The 22,721-nt window shown below is 39.2% G+C and overlaps 4 protein-coding genes across 5 annotated transcripts; 2 read left to right on the top strand and 2 right to left on the bottom strand.

Annotated features, from left to right (window-relative positions):
* The first annotated feature begins 347 nt into the window (after positions 1-347).
* On the top strand, positions 348-2,595 carry LOC137960335 (pentatricopeptide repeat-containing protein At2g02980, chloroplastic-like). The gene is made up of 2 exons (XM_068807930.1): positions 348-1,272; positions 1,706-2,595. Exons 1-2 carry the CDS (start codon positions 412-414, stop codon positions 2,531-2,533), a joined length of 1,689 nt encoding a protein of 562 aa, XP_068664031.1. The 5' UTR covers positions 348-411; the 3' UTR covers positions 2,534-2,595.
* A 294-nt stretch (positions 2,596-2,889) lies between these two features.
* LOC137959883 (protein PHYTOCHROME KINASE SUBSTRATE 4-like) lies at positions 2,890-4,757 on the bottom strand. Its single transcript, XM_068807290.1, has one exon. The coding sequence runs from the start codon at positions 4,700-4,702 to the stop codon at positions 3,041-3,043; it is 1,662 nt and encodes a 553-aa protein (XP_068663391.1). The 5' UTR covers positions 4,703-4,757; the 3' UTR covers positions 2,890-3,040.
* Positions 4,758-11,514: 6,757 nt separating this feature from the next.
* Positions 11,515-15,127, bottom strand: LOC137958794 (putative disease resistance protein RGA3). Of its 2 annotated transcripts, none has more exons than XM_068805924.1 (2): positions 11,721-15,127; positions 11,515-11,634 (listed from the first exon to the last, which is right to left on the bottom strand). In XM_068805924.1, exons 1-2 carry the CDS (start codon positions 15,121-15,123, stop codon positions 11,576-11,578), a joined length of 3,462 nt encoding a protein of 1,153 aa, XP_068662025.1. In that variant the 5' UTR covers positions 15,124-15,127; the 3' UTR covers positions 11,515-11,575. The 2 variants fall into 2 exon arrangements, with proteins under 2 accessions (XP_068662025.1, XP_068662028.1); XM_068805927.1 differs by having other exon boundaries at positions 11,522-11,654.
* A 5,556-nt stretch (positions 15,128-20,683) lies between these two features.
* LOC137958513 (uncharacterized) lies at positions 20,684-22,271 on the top strand. Its single transcript, XM_068805569.1, has 2 exons — positions 20,684-21,685; positions 22,215-22,271. The coding sequence occupies exons 1-2, from the start codon at positions 20,684-20,686 to the stop codon at positions 22,269-22,271; spliced, it is 1,059 nt and encodes a 352-aa protein (XP_068661670.1).
* The last annotated feature ends 450 nt before the right edge of the window (positions 22,272-22,721 follow it).

Raw genomic sequence — 22,721 nt, forward strand, 5'->3', positions numbered from 1 at the left:
GCAGAACTCACCGTAACAAGAAAAGGATCTGGACGTCATTTAAATTTATAAGGGGGATAGTGAGAGAAGTTTATTCTCAGTAACCCCTAAAAGAAAAGGACATTGACATTACGTGGCACGCAGTAACTTGTGTTGACGGGTCATGACTCCTGAGATTTTAAAACTTATTTTTACCCATTTAACCATTTTATTTTTTAAAATTATTAAATAATCCATTTGAAGCCCACTGGAGTTGGGCCGAATGCCCATCTACTTTCTGTGCGAAGCCTACTATGGATACTGTGAGCCTGTATAAAAGTGGCTGCTACGCTACGTCGCGGGAGAAGCAGCGGATTTAACGAATAACGGCTAACGACTCTGAAAGAAGAACTGGAGGAACACCTAGCTTCTCTGGTACAAAAATGTCCAAACATGAAAGCACTCCGCCAGATCCACGCTCAGCTTCTGAAGTCTACATCTTCACAACAAGGTTTTGCTTTCACGAAAATCGTCGGCTTTTGCGCGCTTTCTCCTTCTGGCGACATCGACTACGCCCGCCGTGTGTTTGCTCAAATCTCTGTCCCCAATACCTTCTCTTACAATTCTATGATAAGAGGCACCTCCCAAATGCCAAACCCATCTAAGGAACCCATTAGTCTGTATCATCGAATGCTCCAAATAGGCTTAGCGAGTCCAAACAGTTTCACTTTGGCATTTGTGCTAAAAGCCTGTGCGATCGTTATGGCTGCTCGTGAGGGCACTCAGATTCATTCGCATGTTTTTAAATATCGTCTGGATTCGAGCCCATTTGTTCAGACGGCATTATTGAACTTCTATTCAAAGTGCGAGGAGATTAGTGTTGCAAGAAAGGTGTTTGACGAAATTACCGAAAAAAATATAATCATGTGGAGTGCAATGATTAATGGGTATGCAAGGATAGGATTGGTTAACGAAGCGCTGGAATTGTTTAGAGAAATGCAACAAACAGAGATTATTCCAGATGAGGTTACAATGGTTAGTGTTATTTCTGCTTGTGCTAAGGCAGGGGCTTTAGATTTGGGGAGATGGGTCCACAGGTTCATTGAGAAAAATAAAATTAAGGTTGATCTTGAACTTAGTACTGCTCTTGTGGATATGTACTCCAAATGTGGGTCTATAGAACGGGCAAGAGGTGTTTTTAACGAAATGGTTGACAGAGATACAAAGGCTTGGAGTTCAATGATTGTGGGTTTGGCAAACCATGGTCTTGCGGAGGATGCACTTGAGCTTTTTAACAGGATGGAGGAAGCCCAGGTGATGAGACAAACTTTTTGTGTTTAACTTGTAAATAAAGTTATAATATGCATGCTAGATTGGAAAAATTGTGACTACATTGTTATACTGCAAGTATTATTTCTAGTCCTAACTCGCAAGGGTGCTGTAGTTGAAACTATATTTAAAGGAATTGATGTATTCAATATTATCATGTCTCTGCCCAAGTTTTTTCTATGACTACTAAGTAGACTTTGACTTGAGAGTGCTCCATACGAGGGCATGGTCTAGATATTGACCATAGAAATTATTAGAACAGATCCTGCACCTGAGACTACATTAAGTTGCAATAGCTGTGATCCTTGTATGAGATTTTGTTCTCATCTCCATTGGAACTCAGTCCACATTGTTCATTTGAATGGAATTTGTTCTTTGTTTTCATTTCTCTGGCTCACCATCAGAACTTATCTTTCAGGTCAAGCCCAATCAAGTGACATTTATTGGTGTATTATCAGCTTGTGCCCATCGTGGACTCGTATCTGAGGGCCGAAAATTTTGGTCTAGATTAAATGAGTTTGGAATTGAACCATCGATGGAGCATTATGGATGCATGACTGATCTACTCTGTCGTGCAAGTCTTGTTGAAGAGGCCTATGATTTAGTTCAAACCATGCCCCTCTCACCAAACGCTATAATTTGGCGCACCCTTCTTGGAGGTTTTATGAAGAAAAGGATTGTGGATAAAGGAGAGAGTGTTGCTGAAAGGCTGCTTGAAGTAGAACCATCAAATGCAGAGAATTATGTTTTAATATCAAATTTTTATGCATCAATTCTGCAATGGGAGAAAGTAAGCCACATGAGGAAAAAAATGAAGGAGAATGGTGTTAAAATACTTCCTGGTTGCAGTTCAATTGAAGTGGATGGTTTTGTTCACGAGTTTGTGAGGGGTAATGAATCACACCCAGAGACCAAGGAGATTCGGGAGGTTTTGATGGACATAAGTGTACGGGTTCAACAAACAGGCCATGTACCCTGTACTTCAGTGGTCTTACATGATGTGGGTGAAGAAGAGAAAGCGGTTGCCCTCTGTGAGCACAGTGAGAGACTAGCTATTGCATATGGCTTGTTAAAAACCAAGGCACCGGTGGTGATTAGGGTGGTGAAGAACTTACGTGTATGTCGGGATTGTCATGAAGTGACTAAGATTATAAGCAAGTTGTACAACAGAGAGATTGTTGTCAGAGATCGCATCAGGTTCCATCGATTTCATGACGGTATTTGTTCATGTAAAGATTATTGGTGATTAATAATCCTACAGACTAGAAAAGTTTTCTTCTTTTTCTGATTGCAGATTTAGTTTATGCGAAGGGCTCAGAATCATGAAAGCCGACTTACTGAACCAGAGTAATGTTACTTTTCTAGCAGGACTATCCCGTCTTGAAAGTGAGAGGTCTTCATGGTTTTTGACTTGGGGCAGTTCAGGTGGTTAAATTATATTAAATTGGAGAAGGAAGCCATTTTAAATAAAAATATTTATTTTATTTTATTTTAATTTTTCAAATGGGTACATGCGGAGATGGAATATGGGTGATAAATCCACATAAAATTTAAAAAATAAGTTTAAAATAAACAATTTTTATTTTTAGACGAATCATTTAATCCAATATTCAAATAATAAAATCCGTCCACACAAACTTTTAAAGATTAATAAAAAGCACTCTCCGAAAAACAAAAACAAAAATTCCTGAGGAGGCCGTCTGTAACTCTTTTAGCATGTGAACGTACCCGTGCCTGAGGCCGTAATTAATGATTACCTACTGATGTACGTGCGAGTCAAACGTGCGGAATTGGAGCGTGCGAGAGAGGACTTCTCGGGGGCTCTCGGCATGTGCACGCTGCCCCCATTTCCCAATCTCGCCATCGCCGCAATCCGCCCCGATTCAACGGGGTACCTCGGTGGCCCTATCCTAATTTGTTGTTCGAATCCACACTTGACAGGGTGGGGCCCCACGCTCACGGCCTTCTCACACTGGCAGCTCATCAGCCCCGTTCCCCGCTTCTTCCCTCCGGAACCACCCATACTTCTGCCGACTTCTTCCTCCAACGTCCTCGTCTCTCCGAACTCCGACACCGACGCCGAGAAGTTGGCGACACTGTTGCGGTCGAACCCTTCTGCCGTCGTCACGCTCCAGTCCACGCTCACTTCGCTCGGCTCATATATCTCCGTCGGCGCTACCGAAGTCGTCGTCGTCGTCGTTTCATCGAGGCTCCGCCGAAAGTTCAGCAGCCCAGTGCCGCTCCCGACGTAGCGGGTGATCTCGTCGAGGGATTCTCTTCGGCGGAACATCGCGAACGTGGAGGTGGCGTTGTTGGAGAAGCTCTCGATCTCGAACAGGTCCGAGCTCGAGTCGCTTGCTATGTCGTCGTCGGGTGTTCGGGCTTTTGGACTGGCAGGGAAAGTGAAGCTCCGGCGGGCCACGTCCCCGGGGAAGGGTGCCAGCATCCGTCTTTGAAATTCAGCTGATTTTCGGATTGTTGTCTCCTCCACCGTGAGCGGTGGCCTGAATACCTCTAACGACTCCCTCGGCGGGTCTTCCACTGAGCTCCCAGATGCCGGTGGATTCAGGATAGGGAAAGAGAACCCACCGGCGTCGCTGAAGGACCTCCCGGAGGGGACAACCCGGCGACCTATTTCCGCCGGGAAACTGCTTTCAGGAGGAAACGTGGCCGAATTGCAGATTACCGTGGACGAATTCCGGGCAACTACTTTCATTTTCGAGATTTCTTCAACTTCGAAACCGCCGCTTTTCTCAGTTCTCTCTTTGTTTGCTTTCTCGTGAACTGCTTCATCCGTTCGGACGCTCTGCGGCTTGTGATTCGAACAACCTATATGGGAAGTCAAATTTGAAGGAACTGGGTTTATGGGTTGAGAGAATCTCTCTTCGACGTTGACTGATTTCTTCCCAGAGCAGGGGCATTTTCTTCTGAAGAGCGATTTCGTGGTAGAAGAACTCTTTCTCTGATCATTCAAAGGAAGATTTTTCATCGACACGGCTATAGACCCGGGCGGTTTTGACAGGAGACCAGTCTGGCTATTCCAACTAGCTTCAGAAGAAGCCGTGGGAGTGGCGTTAAAAGAACCAGTTCTGTAGTTTCTTCCATACCCATCTACGGATGATACAGAAGAGAGCCTGTGAATGGTAGTGTAGTCGCATCTCTCGACGATTTTATCGAGGTTCGGTGGTTTTTGAAGGGTTTTCTGATCTGGGTTTTCGTTGAAATACTTCTTTGCATCGAAGATGCTGATCTCAGTGTCGTCGGCTGCTATTTGGTGAGAGACACGGCCTTGGAAGGATTTGTGGTGTTCTTCTGGTCGAAGGTAGGAAGAGAAGGAGACGTCTCTAAGGCTGGGTTTGGAAGGAAGTGAAGTAAAGGTGGGAGAAGAGTTTGCTGTCGCTGCAAATCTCTCCATCTCTCTCTATCAAGTTTTTCTCCTCAGGAAGACGAACTCCAGAGCTGCAATTCTCCTGCCCATATTTATGCGCCGAGTGCAACAACAATCTTGCCTAAAAGTACGTTTTATTTAATATTCTTTTAATAAAAATAAGTAGGTATAATCCTGCTTACAACAATCTTAACCCTCCTTACGTACGTGCATGTAAAAGGAAAATGCAAGTTGGACTCGACAGAATTAAATGGCTGCAGTCGAATCCATTAACAGGATTATAGCTTTAATCTTTGTAAAATGACCTGATTACTCATAATAAAGAGACTGGTAATTTATGACTATAAAAAACTTTAATTAATGACAATTTATGACCTTTTGTGCAAATCTACTCCTTAATCAACCTCTCTAATTAGGTTAAGCACTAGCATTTAGGGTTGGCTCCAAGCAGACTTTGGATAAGAAAATAGGCATTTGATAGACATGCGAGAATGTTGGGAAAATGGATCAGTATTCTCTTGTAATACCAACAATACTACCAAGTAGCATGAAGAAGTTGCAATGTTGTCCCTACAAAAGGTTCCTAGGTTTCAAAGTGGGCAAGCAGCCCATGTGACAACACCCTTTTTATGCCCATTCCTTTCTTCCAGTTTTTTCTTTTTTTGTACCTATTAGTTATCACCCTTCTTGTTGGTTTAATTAATTGATTAATCCTAGTCTCTCAATCTAAGGCTATGTATCTTTTGAAAAGTGAATGGTAAATAAAGTAAGAAAAGATGAAAAAATAAACACCTTTTTATGCCTGTAATCCTAGTGTTCAACTCTCACTGATCAATGGTGTTTCCCATTCCTCATCATCCGCCTTCTTTTCACTCAAGTTCTTTAGGGTCTCTTTGGAATCCCTAGAAAAGAAAAGAAAATGAGAATTTGACCTATTATTATTTTTAAAAATAATTAATTCAACTATTTTTTGAAATAATAATGGTCAATATTTTTTTTACCCTCTTACGTGGGTTCCAAACAGACCCTCTAGGGTATGTAAACTCTCAGTAAATGAATTAATCTGAATTTTTTTTTTCTATTGAAAATTGTGAACCAATTTCAATTTAATCTTCTCTCTATTATTTTCAGTTTAAAATGCACTGGCCAAAAGTACAAATTTATTAAAAAACAAAAAAAATTAAAAAGAAAATTCAGTAGGAACTGAGCAAACGAATGCAGAGACAGCTACCGTCACCAATGATGGTGAACATGATGATACTAATAATGGTAGCAAGAATGACAGCACATGGGAACAGCAGCAATAAGAGCAGAGATTTGACTGATTTTTGCTGCTTTTAAAGGATTAGGATAATGGACTAATCAAAGACTAGGACAGGACGAGAGAAATCAACCTTGCCCAACAAATTAGTCTTTCCCTGTAAAATTTTAGCTTCCTAAGATGATTTCATGGAGGTTGATCAAAATGTATAAGATTTGCCCACTCTATTGAATCCTTTCAACCGCATAATAAATGCTTCGGGTGATACCCATCTTGGTTATTGAATGAATTTCATCTTCTTGGAATTTGCTACTATTATTCTGAAAGACAGACATGAACCTCACACTGAGAGTTATTTGTCTGGCTTAGAGATCTTGGAGTGTCGATAGCCACACATTTGATAGTGGGTTCCACAAATCCTTCAACATCTGTGTCGACAGATACAAAAATTATTCTAATTCATTTCCGTTCCGTGGAACTCTCACCGAGCTCTGCCAAAACATACAGCTGTGGCTTACTCTTCCAAGAGTAGATCAAATTATGCGTTTCCCCATCTCTTCTCCTGTCCCAGTTTCAGTAACGAAGGAAACTGTTATCCGAGACTGACTTTTCATGAAGTTCACTGTGGAAGTTCCTGAAACGAAGAAGATGATGATTGGGGACCGTGGCCTAGCATGATATAGAGACTTAACGGAGCGCTGTGTTACATTCTGCCATTTGCCCTTCAATAATTATTGGATATGTTTGCGCTGCTGGAGAGGAATTTCAGAACAGAACTGTTTGCAGACATTAAGGACCCACGTTTGGGAAGAAAATTCTGGGTTGTTCCGTAGGACTTGATAAAAAAAGGAACAAAAAATCTTCACGGGCATCTTCCTTTCCGCTCTCCTTTCTGGAAATGAGCTCAAATTCCTGCTCAAGTTCATTCTCCAAGGACTGTAAATGGAAACTGAAAAAGTGCAGCTCGCAGAAGAGTCTAAAGAAGAACAGATGTATGAGGTTGTTTTAAAGGATATGATTTTTATCATCTCTATTATCAATTATTATCCTTCTTGGCAGTTGATGGGGAAAAACGAGGCTTCTGCTCCTCACCACTCATTCCCTGACTTAAGTACGGATCTTCAAGGTTTCCAAGAAAGATTGGCCACATGCATTGTCGGCAGCAACCTCCGGCGGGTTGCCGGAAAGCCAGTCTCCGGCAATGCGGAGATGAAGGACAAATTGTTACTTCAACATATTTCTTTCGCCTGTGAAAAAAAAGCAAACGATAGGATAGGGTGATCATGGAATCTTACAAGATAGTGGGCTTGTAAAGGTGATTTAATTTGAATAGATCCTGACACAGAGTCCCTCCATGGAATTTGACAAAAAAAAAAAGCTTAAACTATAGTTTGTAATCCTCTTACAAGTTACTTCACAATCTTCTCTCAAAGCTTTAGGATCTCAAACAGAATTTTGCAAAAAGGGTCTTCAAGTCATAACTCAATCCATCTCATTTCCAGAAATTTGTCTGCATTGCAGCATCCAAAAACCAATACCAGTTAAACCAATTAGCAATACTTAATTTGCTTAACATTTCTTATCGGGGAGCAGAATTGAATTAAAATCTCCCACACCAATGCCCACCCACCACCAACCAGTCCTCTTTAAATGATTGGAGATGGATCTAATGGTACCAATTCATGTTAGATTAGTTACTCAAAGCAGATAATAGTGGTAGACAGCATAAGCATTGGCACAATAGTTCTTTCAGCTTTTTTATCCTCAAACCCACACAAATCAATCATGGAGGGATTGGCTTTCCCCCCCTTTAGATTCCTCTTTTATGTCTCTTTTCCTTTCTGATCTTCAACTTTATTTTTTTTTTTAGGGGGGAGTGTGTGTGTCATGGATGTCTTCGTACTAGTCATTAACTTGAAAGTAGGACACTTGCAGAGGGCTGGATGACTTTTGCATTTTGCATCGATTCTGCCCTAGTGAAGAGCCCTAATAACCAGTGCTTCTCTACTGGATATGGAAACAAGCCATTCCTGTATTAAGGGGGAAGAAAATATGTGATGTGCCTATGTTGCACCTGAGGCATATTGGAATCGCATTACATTACTTCCAATCCAATTGCTTTCACACAGTTCGGAGAGAGACAGAAGGGGCAATGTGGATGTGGATGCAGGAGAATCTTTCTCTCTCTGCAGCTTCTGGGTATCATTCATCTCTCTCTCTCCCTCTGTGGAGGGGGATTTCTATAATCAAACAAATCAAAATTACTGTTTTCAGGTGATTCTGCTTCCCATATACACAGTTCCAACTTCAGTTATATCCGTCAACAGACGAGGGACCTTCATTTTCAATCTGGGATCAAGTCACTCAAGATATAGCTCTCCAAGTCTGGATTTTGATTCGGATTAATAACCAATCACCAGTTGAACATGAAGGGTTGCTAGATTTTGATGTTTGGGTTACACCCATCGTAAACCTTTGTTGAAGCTGAAAGAACTGAGACCCACAAACTGAAAAGCAAGCAGACGATGAGGATGAAAAGGAGGAAGATGGAACAAACACTGTTTTAGGTCAGGCTTCACTTTCAAAAACTTGCTTTTTAGTTTGCTTTCTTGTCGATGCACTGTGAAGGTCTGTTGAATGGAGCAGGGGACGGCCCCAGCCGCTAGTTTCAGTCCAGCCGGGCATCCCCTTGCTGTGATGTTTTTGTCAATGTTTTGCCGTCACCGACTGACAGCGGCTTTTGAAGCTGAGAAAATGAAGAAGACGGTATTCTCTATCACCACAGGCCGTTTTTTGGCCTCGTACACAGAAGCAAAGCCTTGATAAGACTTAAAGTATTTGGCCATTGTTAGGCTGCCAAACCTCTCTCTCCTTTACAATCAGACTGGAACTTCATTGATGAGGATTGTCAATCAGATGTGTTGAGAAAGCAGAGCTTCTTGGATCGGTGTTTTTTCTTTTTGCAGGGCAAGTTGATTGTTGTTGAGTCCTATCAAATATGAGACTGAGGCTAGAAAGTGCTTGGTCCTTTGGCTTCATGATTAGGGTAAGTGACCTACCTCGGCAATTAATGATATTTTATATCTAATATAACTTTTTTTTTTAACTTAGGTAATGAATATGTATAATAACTAATTAATATAGGACACAACTAAATGATTGAAAAATAGCTTTTTTATATCTAATATTACTTTTTTCAACGTTTGATTAGCCATTTAATATTATTATAATAACGATAATGATCACGTGTAGTTATTAATAAATATTTTCTAATTTAATATGTAATTATTGTATATTTAAATAAAATTAATTAAATAATATATAAATAACGCACAATTGAAGGCGCATTATTATAATAGATTATACCGAGTTAGTCCTTGAGTCCACAATCCGATTGTAATCACTCTATTAATATCATCAAGAATCAATAGTGATCATTAAAAATTACTATGACATTAATTAAGTAAATAATTAATTTAAAAGTATTTTATTTTATTTTTAAATGAATAATATATAAATCATAATTTAATATTTCATAATAAAATATGATAAAGTAATATCCACAAGGAAAGCAAAATGGAAATTGTGATTCAAAATATAGTGCTAAGTTAATAATAATAGTTCAAATTTCAAAATAACATTCATTTAAGATTAAAAATGGTCTAACATATAATAATAATAATAAAATATATTTTTTTTAGCTAAATTATCCATTTTTAAGAAATGTTAGCAAAAATAACCAACTTTCAAACTTAATATAAAAAATACCCCAACTTTGACCGATAAATTATACATGTGTACAATCCAAGATAACATGTCAACTTTGACACCTTATGTGGTATCGCATCATCATGCCACATTTGTACCCAGAGGAATTAACGCCATGCCACTGGACCTGTCATCATAATGCCATGTAACCGGATAGAGTATGACATCTCATCATGCCACATCATCAATGTGTCACGTCAACACTACACGTCAGCATACTTTTTTTCTCCCATTTTATTTTTATTATTTATTTAAGTTATTTTTTAATTTTAAAAAATTATAAATATTAATTTATTGTTTTAAAAATCTTAAACATTTCATTACCTTTTATTTAATATAATAAAAATATATATTTTCTATTAATTAATTTTATAATATTTTTCTAATGTAATTATATATCTTACATTATCGATTTAAGATATTATTTAATTTAAAACAAAATTTTATAAAAAAATGTTTTATTTTTAAAATATTATTTGTTGGTACATATTTTATTAAATTCTTTTTTATACTGAAAATATTAAATATGTATATTAATTAATTAAAAAATTATATTCTAATCTATTTAACAATTTCATTACTAATTTAAGATATTATTTAATTTAAAAATGTTTGAAAAAAAATTATTTGTTCTTAAACGTCTTATTTGTCAATACGTGTTTTATTACCTTCTATTTATTTAACAAAATATTTTTTTGTATATTAATTAATTAAAAAATTATATTATAATCTATTTAACACCTTTCATTATCGATTTAAGATATTTTAAAAATATTATTTATTTAAAAAAATATTATTTGTCGTTACACTTTTGGTTGCCTTCTATTTATAATAATGAAATATAAAATTAGAATATTAATTTCTTAAAAATATTTATTTTATCTTTATTATTTTAAATAAAATGTAATAAAAAATGTACCCACAAACAAGATTTTTGAAATTAGAATAATTTTTTATAATTTATTTTTTTTTTAAATATCTTTAATAGATAATGAAAAGGTGTTAATTGCGTTAGATATTTTTTGAAATAATTAATATAAAATTTTAGTTTTTTTATTAAATTAAAAGTAGGTAATGAAACGTACTAATAAAAAACATTTAAAAAATAAAATAAAATTTTAAAATTAGTTTTAAACTAAAAATATCTTAAATCGATAATGAAAGGTGTTAAATATGTAAGAATATAAATTTTAATTTATTAATATACAAATTTTATATTTTGTTATTAAAAAAGAAGGTTAAAATTACATTTTTACAATATATTTTATTGAATTAAATAATATCTTAAATCGATAATGTAAGTTATTAATTATATTAATTTTTTATTAAATAATTAATAAGCCAAATTTATATTTTTTATTATATTAAATAGAAGGTAATGAAAAATTCCTCTGGTTACTAATGTGACATGGTGACACGTCACCTTGGACTATACATACGTACAGTTGATTGGTCAAAGTTAGGTATTTTTTATATTAAGTTTAAAAATTGGTTATTTTTGCTAATATTTCTTTTAAAAATGGGTAATTTAATAAAATTTCCTAAAATGTAACTAATTTTCTAATAAATCATTAATGATAATATAAATAATAATTATTAAATAGTAAATAGTATAAAAATTAAAAAATAATTGATTAGTTTATAATTGAATTATAAATATTAATTATTTGTATTAAAATTTTAACTTTACTATCTTAGGCACCTGCCACAAATAATGTTGAAAGGAAGAGAAAAAGAAAGAAAGGGAGGAAAAACAGGTAGGTGGAGGTAAGCAAAGAGAGAAAACATGCCAAAGAACTAAAATGCCCTCTCCGCTATGTATTTATTTATTTATTTATTTTTTATCCCAGTTACATTAAAAAAAGACATAATTACCTCGGTAAAAGCATGACACTCCGATTTGTCACCGGCATATGGTATGCACAATCACCTGCATATCAAATTTGTCACCTGCATAAGGGATGCTCAAATCAAAGTCTGTATAATTGAGATTTAAGCAGAGAAGCAGTGTCTTACCTCGCAAGGAAATCCATTCTTCGTTAATACAGATCCTGGGGATATGTTCTATCTTGAACCAATCAATGCCTTGCCCTTTTCCGCATCGATCCTTCAGAAGAGGACACCCATTGACAAGGATATATTCAATACTCATGGGCAGCCGTTCTGGCAAAGACTCTAGTTTTGGACAATCCCAAAGTTTCAACTCACTGAGACCGGTCAGGTTGTGCAGCTTTGTAGGGAGAGTCTTCAGGTTGTCACAAGCTGAAATTCGGAGTTCTTTCAGCATGGTTGGAAGCTCCACCTCTGCCATGCACTCAAGCCCTGGACACTTATCTACAGTCAAACTCTCAAGCAGAGAGATGTTCTCCAATCCTCGCGGTAGACGTTTCAGGTTAGGGCACGAGGAGATTTCTAAAGATAGAAGCTTAATTGGTAGTCCCCAGTCTGGCAAAGCCCTTAGTCGTGGGCAGTCGCTTATCACCAAATCCTGGAGAGAAATAAGGCCATGTAAACTGCCTTCGCTTGAGAGTGTCAGAAATTCATCCATGTGCCTGATCTCCAGTTTGTTCAGAGCAGTTAACGAATGAAACCAATCCATAGGAATCGTTGGGAGCAATGGGAAATTGGAAATGGCCAAAGTGGAAAGAGAAGTGGAAGAGCAGGTCAGCGACCTCAGCAGCAATACATTACATCTGTCCAAAACCAGATACTGGAGAGATGGAAAGTTTAGAGAAGCTGTTAGCATCTTGCAGCTATGTATCTGTAGCTTCTTCAGAGTAGAAGGGAGGTTAGGTAACTCCAATAGAATTGGACAGTTGGCAATTTCAAACTCAAGTAAGCAAGGGAAAGCACCTTCTCCTGTATCTGACCATTTCTCCAAAATAGGCATATCTTTAAGTATTAATGTCTCCAGGGATGGGAAGAGCTCCTCAGAAGTACCATCCTGACAAAGTTTATGCTCTACACGTTTCAGATCATAGAGTCCAATGACCACAAGTTTTTTAAGGCAGGGTAGCCATGCCAGAGATGAAATGTCCTTACATTTTCTGCAATTAAACAGACAAATACTCTCTAGATGGGATAGACATCTTAACCAAGTTGGAAGTGTTCTACCTTTGAAACAGAAAATACCAAGGTACTTCAAATCTCGGTTAGGACGAAGAACTTCTAAAACCTCCTCTTCGAATCCTTGTCTCAACATATCATCACTCTCTGTCCACCTTAATTCCAGCCGTTGCAGGTTAGACTTTTCGTTCATTCTGGCGGCACTGGCCTCCTCCACTCCAGCAACATTTTCGAGCTTAGATATGCTGAGTGTTCCTTGAAGTTTTCTCATTCCCATCAACTCAGAAATCCCACATGGTGTCTTCTTTCTCAAAACAAATTTTGACAAAGTTTGGAGTTGAGTTAACCCAGACATTCCAAATGGCATTGCCACCAACTTAAAAGAGTCTCCCTCCATTGGCAGATGTCTGAGGTTTTTCAACTTTCCTAGAGTTGCCGGCAGCTGAAGAAGCTCACTGCAACCATTGAGTTTCAGTGTCTCCAGAAAGTGGAGGGTACCTATACTTCCAGGCAAGCTTCTAATATGGGTCCACGAGAGGTCAAGATACCGGAGATGTTTTAACTGGCCAACCGCATCTGGCAATCGAATGATGCCAGTAACACTCAAATCGAGAACACGTAGAAAATTTAATTGAAGAAAGAGACTATCACTAATGGCCTGCTGAATACACCATGTACTCGAAGAAATATCCGCTATGTCATCTCTTGCAAAGAACAACAATGTTCTCAAACCTTTGCATTTGTGGATAGTGGTGACTGTGTCCTGATCTATGCCTACACATACAATCGATACGTGGCGGGCCTTGGTAGAAAAGTTGTCAACACTGGCATCGCCATGTAGCCTGATGCAAAATTCTTGTGAAACATACTGTGCTAGGTCGTGAATCAGATCATGCATTTTGTACCTTGATTTGTTGGTAGGTGATTCCTGGAGAAAAAACCTTGACAATAAATCATCGAAATACTGAGTGCCTCGTGTTTCTAATGGTGTCCCTCCAATAGGTAAAACAAACCCTGAAGCAATCCACATGAGGACTAGCTCATACTTGTCAAATTCATAACCTTTAGGGAAGATGGAGCAGTACTCAAAGCACTGCTTTAAGTGTGCAGGCAAATAGTTAAAACTAACCTTGAGAACTCCTATGATATCATTTTGCTCATCAGGTAGATTCCACATACTATTCTGCAAGATTGTATTCCACACATACATATTCGACTCACAGTGCAAACATCCGGCGAGTGTTTTCACTGCCAGAGGCAACCCTTTACATTTCTTCACAATTTGGTAACCAATATTTCTCAGTTGGGGATGTTCAGACGAATTGACATCACCAAATACCTCTTTCTCAAAAAGACACCAAGAGTCATCATCTGATAAGCATTCCAAACAGTAAGGCGGAACAGTGCCCATGATAGAACAAACCTTCCGATTTCGAGTGGTAACAAGGATTTTGCTTCCCCTCTGCCCATATTGGAATGGAAGCTTCAAGTCATTCCAGAGATCACGATTCTCATTCCAAACATCATCTAGCACGATCAAGAACCGCTTACCACGGAGCAGCTCTTGAAGCCGTCGTTGCATTGGATCAATGTCCAGAAGTGAGTGTGCTTCGCCGGTTATGGACTCTATCACTGCTTTTGTCAGCTGCCTAACATCAAATTCATGGGATACACAAACCCAGGCTTTAACCTCAAAATTCTTGAGCACTCTGTTATCATTGTAAACAAGTTGTGCAAGAGTCGTTTTCCCGACACCTCCCATACCCACTATTGGCAAAACTTCAACAACTTTTCTTCCACAAACATCTGATACTAATATAGCTATGACGTTCTCTCTGTCATTTCTCCTTCCACTGATGGTAGACTCGTCAATCATGGAGCCAGTAAGGAATTCAGTCGATCTCTTTCTTTTTGGCTGTCTCAGAAAACTGAGTACCCTGCTGAAAGGAAGACCATGCTCAACTCCCTCAATCCCATCCATTTTTTTCAAAATCATGTCCAATCGGCTTACCCAATTCGGAATAAATGTTTTTTTCAATCTCCCGAGCACACTGGTTAGTCTATATTGATTAGCAGCCTGAACGTCTAAATACTGCCATTGATCCAGGAGATCCTCAATATCATTAGCAACATCTCGAAGATCCGAAAGCCACAATCGTACTGCTTCGTCCCTTACATCCCCTTTTTCTGCCTCTTCAATCAAAGCCCTAACGTTCCAGAGTCTCCTACATAGATATTTGATCTCGACCTCCCGCGAAAAAGTAAACACTTCATGTGCCTTTGTCGAGAGATAGGAGGTGAATCGATCACACAGTCCCTGAAAAATAGAGCTGAGAGCTGCATCTACCACCATTTTTCCTGCCATGACTTCTCCAAAGAATTAAGGGGCAGAACGGAGAGGTGGTATCCGTTATACTGAAAAAATTCTCATCCTTCTCCTACACAGTGACACTAGAAAGTCAACAAAGATTGGTCACCTGATCGATGCGTGTGGAACACCCTCTTCGACTACGTTACTACTTGATCGGAACTTTTTTTAAAATTTAAAATTAAATTAATTCGAGAAAATTATATAAAAAGTGATTTATTTTAATCTTTATGTGATTAAAAAAGTTGAAGGTTCTGTCCCTTCATAAACAAATAGAGATAAAAATAGAAGACCACCTGATTGGACCAGATTAAACCAGAAAACGAACCGGCACCGACCGGCTGGCGTTCGAGGTTTAAAAGTCATGATAATTGACGATGATAATTGACGATGATGGGGACTCACTCACCCACTTCCATGAAGCCGTGACTTTTAGTTAGTCACTGTTTCGTCCCCATGCTGGTGGGTCCCACCCATGTCAGCAGTTTCCCCAATTTAAAAGTTGGACCCACCAAGGAAGTGGAATAACGGGGGGTTAGTCAACAAAATAAAAATTCAACCACATTTCCTACATTTAACCACATTTCCGCATCCTACATTCAATCATATCCTACATTCATCAACATTCCACATCTATACTCAAAACACTATATTCATCTATGCAATATATAAACACAACAATATATCAAATTTAAATACAAACCATACTAATAAGTCTTGCAACGTCATAATTCAAATATCATGCCTACTACATAATAATATTCCAAAAAAATAGTGTATTTATAACGCATTACAATTAGTTTTCAAAACAAAATTTAAGCCACTCGACCCGCTCTTCCACTGTCATTTCCGTAAACATGACCTTCTTAGTTGGTGTATCCAACCATGAAGGAGCGCGATATTTCAATTCTATAGGCAAGTCCGGGATTTCCTTGAGGGCTTTGACCCAATCTCTTACAATATCGTCTTTCATCATGAAATTCTCAAATGTCTTATCAATTCGATATATTGCATCAAAGATTCTTCTACTAGTGTCATTATCGGGCATTTCGGTTCTCTTTCTACGACGACTTGAAGATGACCGTTTACTTCTTTCAGATTGATTACTTAGAGACTCATCCATGCTTAATAATGGAGATGGAGTATCCCTAACTATATCAACATCCTCTGGCTCATCCATTGAGACATGTTCCGATTCACGGATCACCTCATCGCCTGATCTACAAAGGTTGCAGCTCCTGACCCTACCACTATTGTGTTTCCCACCACCACAGCTAATTTGTCGTACAGGGGGCAGCTTTCACGTCTGTACTTCTCAACATCTTTATGCTCCTACAAGAATAAAACATCATTTAGACGTCTTGGAATAGAGTTATACTAACGCGGAAAACATAAAAAATATTTTATAGTACATCATGTAGTCGAGCCATACAGATTTACTGACCTTTATGTAATCAAGCCATACAGAATTACATGCAGTAACTCGTTGTATGGTTGCATCTCAACCAAACCCACTAGTGTTGATACAACTCGTTACCGTTTGGTATGTTTTCTTCCATGCTCTTGTTCGATTCTTCACCTGCTCAACAGTTTTTTTCATGACTGTGTCTTCATTGAACTTATTTACACAGTCCATGTATACCTCATGCTTCCACACCCCGTTAGGCAACTTGTTCCCTAGATTGACCTGCTCGACCAAGAGATCGAGCATTTTGCTATCATCATCGAATGTCCAAATATCATATGTTCGACCACTTGGTTGTCTTCTTGCAGCCATGTATAATCTAAATCCGAGACGGTTCTCACGGAAAAAAACTTTACCAGACAACCTTTACTCGTCATGGAAACACGAACCATAAAAAAAAAATACCAACACAAACCATAAAAAAATACCATGTGGTGGATATGTATAATACCCGAACCTCCTCACCACATGGCAAAAACATTCCATAGCACTTCAAAAATTCTCAACAACATTCTCACACATTTCAAAATTAATTAAATTATTTTCACTAATGCATATGCACTAAACAATGAAAACACACACACATCAAGTCTAAATTCACCGAAGACCCCTGGTAGAGCCCCATATAACTTCACAGTCACTATGAACTATACCTCGTCAGTGATGGGGGTCGGGTTTCGTTGGCTAATGGATGCCCCTTGTAGGCGACTCAACCTTGTTTGAATTGGACTAAAAACCCCTAAACACTAATTCCAGAACTTAATACCTTAAAAGCCCAAAACGCTAAACCCTAATTCCAAACCCAAAACCTAAAAAACCCTAGAGCTTAAAAACACAAAACCCCCAAAACCTTAAAAACCATAAACCCCCTAAACCGTAAAAATCCTAATCCCTAAAATACCCTAAACCCTTAACCTAAACCCTAAACCCTAAACCCTAAATCCGAAACACAAACCATAAAAAAAAAACTAAAACATCAAACCCTAAACCCTATCACCTACTAAACTCTAAACCCTAAACACTAATTCCAGGACTTAATACATTAAAAGTCCTAAACTCTCCACCCTAATTCCAAACCCTAAACCCAAAAAACCTTATAGCTTAAAAACCCTAATCCCCCTAAACCTTAAAAACCCTAATCCCTAAAATACCCTAAATCCTTAACCATAAACCATAAACCCTAATTACTGGACCCTTAAATACCAAGCAACAAACCCTAAAAATAATCCATACACGAATCAAGAATTTAGACTATAAACCGTAACCCTAAATCCCAAAATAATGCACAAATAACCCCAAATTACGCACTGGAAATAAATTTAAATCAAATAAAACACTAATTTAATGAAAAAAAATTAGGGTTTAGGCATACCTTCTGAAATTTGGGGAAATTCGAAGCCGAAGGGTGAAATCGATGCCTAATCGAAGTAGATATTAAGCAATCGATGCCCAAATGTCCAAAATCGAAGAAAATCGAAATGGAAATGGGGAAATCGAACGAAATCGGAAGGTATTTTCGGGGGAAAGGAGACTAGCCAGAGAGAGAAGGGAGTGGGAAGCCGAAAGGGAGAAGAGAGGGAGAAGACAGAGAAGAAAGGGAGGTCGGGAGGGAATAAAGAGAGAGAAGCGAGAGAGAGAGAAGAGAGGGAGTCACGGACACGAGAGAGGGGGTGCGAGAGAGAGGGCGAGGTCGAGAGAAGACCGAGAGTTGAGGCCGAAGACGAGAGGGAACTGAGATGGTGGCCGGAGACGAAGGACAAGATCAACGTCGGGGGCCCAGGGAGACGAGAGAGGGAAGAGAGTGCGGGAGAGAGGAAGAAAAAATGATAAATGACGACGAGCGATGGGGGGCTGCGAGGAGAGAGGGAAAAATGTGAGTGTCGCCCGTCCTTCAATTCAAAGAAGATAAAAAAAGGCCTTCTTCCACATGATCAAAATTAAACCGTGGAGATAAAAGACCCCTTCATCCCCTGCATCGAGATGAAGCTTATCTGCGCTCCACTAACGACTTCAAGTGTTGAAGGGCGTTATGTGGTTGAAGATCATCTCGTCCTTCAAGTTGACTAACCTCCCGCGAAAAAGTAAACACTTCATGTGCCTTTGTCGAGAGATAGGAGGTGAATCGATCACACAGTCCCTAGAAAATAGAGCTGAAAGCTGCATCTACCACCATTTTTCTTGCCATGACTTCTCCAAAGAATTAAGGGGCAGAACGGAGAGGTGGTATCCGTTATCCTGAAAAAAATTCTCATCCTCCTCCTACACAGTGAAACCAGAAAGTCAACAAAGATTGGTCAACTGATAGATGCGTGTGGAAGAAAAGAACAAGCCCACCCTCTTCGACTACGTTACTACTTGAAAGGAACTTTTTTTAAAATTTAAAATTAAATTAATTCGAGAAAATTATAAAAAAAGTGATTTATTTTAATCTTTATGTGATTAAAAAAGCTGAAGGTTCTGTCCCTTCATAAATAAATAGAGATAAAAATAGAAGACCACCTGATTGGACCAGATTAAACCAGAAAACGAACCGGCACCGACCGGCTGGGGGTTCGAGGTTTAAAAGTCATGATAATTGACGATGATAATTGACGATGATGGGGACTCACTCACCCACTTCCATGAAGCCGTGACTTTTAGTTAGTCACTGTTTTGTCCCCATGCTGGTGGGTCCCACCCGTGTCAGCAGTTTCCCCAATTTGAAAGTTGGACCCACCAAGGAAGTGGAATAAGGGATAAGCTGTAAGCATCTTAGCGCCGTGGTGGATTCGTAAATAAAATCAACTTGTGCTATCGTTCCCTCTTTCCGGCCTGGTCCGGCCCTTGCCGACACTGCTGACGACTTTAAAATGAGGCCTTAAAAGAGGAACTGCCCCCGAAACGCCAGACACTGTACACACCACGCGGGGTGTATTTCTTCAATTCGCAGCTCTTTGTGGCTTCACGGAGGAGGGAGGTTTCCAGGAACGGAGAAGGAGAAGTAACTCCCCACCATTAAATTTGGTGCCGAGGACTCAGAGTGGGAGAGAGAGAGAGAAAGAGCCGGCCGACATCTGTTGAATTAATGAGGGATCTGCTGTAAGCTGCTCCATTCTACTGGTTGTCGCATTTGACTAAAACGAAGGGTTCCCCTTTTCAAGGAGATGGGATTCGTAAATGGTCCCATGCGGCCAAGAATCATCTGTTAATGGCCTCCACCTCTGTTAAGATTTACTTGTGATTTATTTCCTTAAAGAGAAATCATGTAAATATTCTGTAAATCCGGTGATTATGTAATCCCGTTAATCACTCATAAGTCTTCCATGTATACTCTGTAAAACGGCTATTTAAGCCGACGATGTGAATGAGAAAACACGATTGAATGTGAATTATTATTTTTAAGTTGGTATCAGAGCAGGAGATCATCTCCTTCTCCTTCTCGTCGCCGAAGAGCAGGGCAAAAGCTCTGTTCCGTAGTCGTAGCCGAAGAACCGTAATCTAAACTCTGTTTCGCCGCGAAACAGAGTTGTTCGGAAGCTCCGCAGGCCGCCGCCGACGATCTTCTACCAGAAAGCTTCGTCAAGACGTTCCGCAGGCCTCCGACGACCGTATCCGAGCCACTGCTCGGCCTTCCATCCGAAAGCTTCGCCGACCGACGACTCGCCGCGAAACAGAACTGTTCGGACGTTCCGCAGGCCGTCGACGATCATAGCCGAGCCACTGCTCGGACCTCAGCAGACCTTCACCGACGACGGTCTTCCAGAAAATCGTCAGCCCAGCTGACGCCGGCGAAGGGGAAGAGACCACTGTCGAGAAAAAAAAAATTTTGTCGTCTCGACGAAGAAGAAGAGGTACAGTAAAAAAAAAAAATTTCGTTTTTTGAACTTAGGTCTGTTAATTTAATTTTTTGCTGAGCGGACGGACCATCAGCCCAGCTAAGCGAAGCGGACCAGTCCAAAGCATTTTACGGACCGGACCAGGCAGATTTTTTGAAAGCGAACCGGACCATACTGAATCAGTTTACGGACCGGACCGGACCAATATTTTTTTTAAAAAGCGAACCAGACCAGACCGAATCACTCTACGGACCTTCTTTTCATCATGTCGAAGGAATTAGCACCGATTATTCATGTGCAATCTGAAAACTCTGGTTTTACAACCAGTGTTACTCTTACCGAAGTCAACTATGATGTATGGTCCCAGATCATGGAGATGCAAATTGCGGGACGAGAAAAGCTCGAATATATTATTGGGAAAACACCATTCCCACATGAAACGGATACCTCCTATGCGAAATGGTATGCTGAAAATCAAAAAGTCAAGGGGTGGTTGTTAACCTCTATGTCACCAGATATTATGAAGCACTATATTCGGCTACGTACCGCACGCGAAATATGGAGTGCTCTGGAAAAGGCTTTCTATGATGGGTCAGATGAATCACAATTATTTTCATTAAATCAGAGAGCTTTCTCTACCAAACAGACTGGTCGTCCTTTATCAACATATTATGGTGATCTGGTGGAAATCTTTCAAGAACTCGATCATCGTGACAGGACTATAATGAAAGATCCTGATGATGTTATCGCTTATAGGAAATCCGTTGAAAGATTGCGTGTTCATATTTTCTTAAACGGATTGGATGCAGAATTCGAACAAGTCCGTGGCGAAATTCTCAGAAAAGACCCGATATTGGATCTTGAAGAAGCCTATGCTTATGTACGTCGTGACTCTGTTCGTAGAACCACTTTAAATAGTGAAGTTGACCGTGTTGAGACATCTGCGATGGTAGCACGTCGAGCTAAGCCTAAAACAGCTCGACCAACTAGTCCTAACAGTTATCAAAATCGAACATCAGGATCTCAAAATCGTAGCTATGAGGTTGGAACAACCAAACCAGAGCGCATTTGTACTCACTGTGGCGAGACTGGGCATACAAAGGAACGATGTTATGAACTTATCGGGTATCCAGAATGGTGGGATCCTACAAAAGCGCCTCGCAAACGGAACTCCAAATCAACTAATCATGCTTCCATTGTAGTAGCAGAACCTTCCACCTCTCACACAACTGAGGATGCATCAGTCTTAATCGCTACATCTGGTAAGGTTCTTAATACTTCCACTCCTAGTAGAAATAGTGAATGGATAATTGATTCTGGTGCTACTGATCATATGACCTTTGACAATCATCATGTTAAAAGTATGAAACCATCTGAACAACATATTGTATCTACAGCAAATGGTACTCCATCTCACGTTATTGGAGAAGGTTCTATCACTCTCACTGAAAATCTGAGTCTTGATTCTGTATTAGTTGTTCCAACCCTCAATCATAATCTATTATCAGTTGCTCAAATAACTCGTACTCTGAATTGTATTGTGGTTTTTTGGCCTAACCTTTGTGTTTTTAAGGACATTCGAACTCAGAAGACAATTGGGTATGGTACTAGAAGGGGGAAACTCTATTACCTTGATCTGCAACCAGAAAGTTTTGATCAGTTAGCCCAAGCCTTCTCCATGAAGAATAAATCTGCAGATTCTGACATTTGGTTATGGCATAAACGGTTGGGTCATTCATCCTTTGGTTATTTAAAGAAATTATTTCCTACACTTTTTGCAAAACTATCTATTTCAGATTTTAAGTGTGATGTATGTGAATTGGCGAAAAGTCATCGCGTTCCATTCCAAATAAGCATGAATAGGAGCTCAGCACCGTTTATGATTATTCACTCTGATGTGTGGGGTCCAGCAAAAATAGCCTCTCTTAGTGATAAACGATGGTTTGTTTCTTTTATTGATGATCACACCCGTATGACTTGGATTTGTTTAATGAAGTCAAAAAGTGAAGTTGGTTCGTTGTTCAAACAATTTCACAGAATGATAGTCACTCAGTATCATTCTGCCATACGAACTCTTCGAAGTGACAATGGTGGAGAATTTGTGAATCAAAGTTTCAAAGAATATCTAGATGATCATGGTATTACTCATCAAACTACTTGTCCGTACACCCCTCAGCAAAATGGGGTTGCAGAGCGAAAGAACCGCCACCTTCTTGAGGTTGTTCGAGCTTCCTTATTTGAAGCTCATATGTCGGCCAGTTACTGGGGTGAAGCTATCACAACTGCAGCTTACCTTATCAATC

Source organism: Aristolochia californica, unplaced genomic scaffold (genome assembly GCF_029961685.1).
Source record: "Aristolochia californica isolate CCGP_79_NKW_82.1479 unplaced genomic scaffold, dmAriCali1.0.hap1 SCAF_3, whole genome shotgun sequence".
Lineage (NCBI taxonomy): Eukaryota > Viridiplantae > Streptophyta > Magnoliopsida > Piperales > Aristolochiaceae > Aristolochia > Aristolochia californica.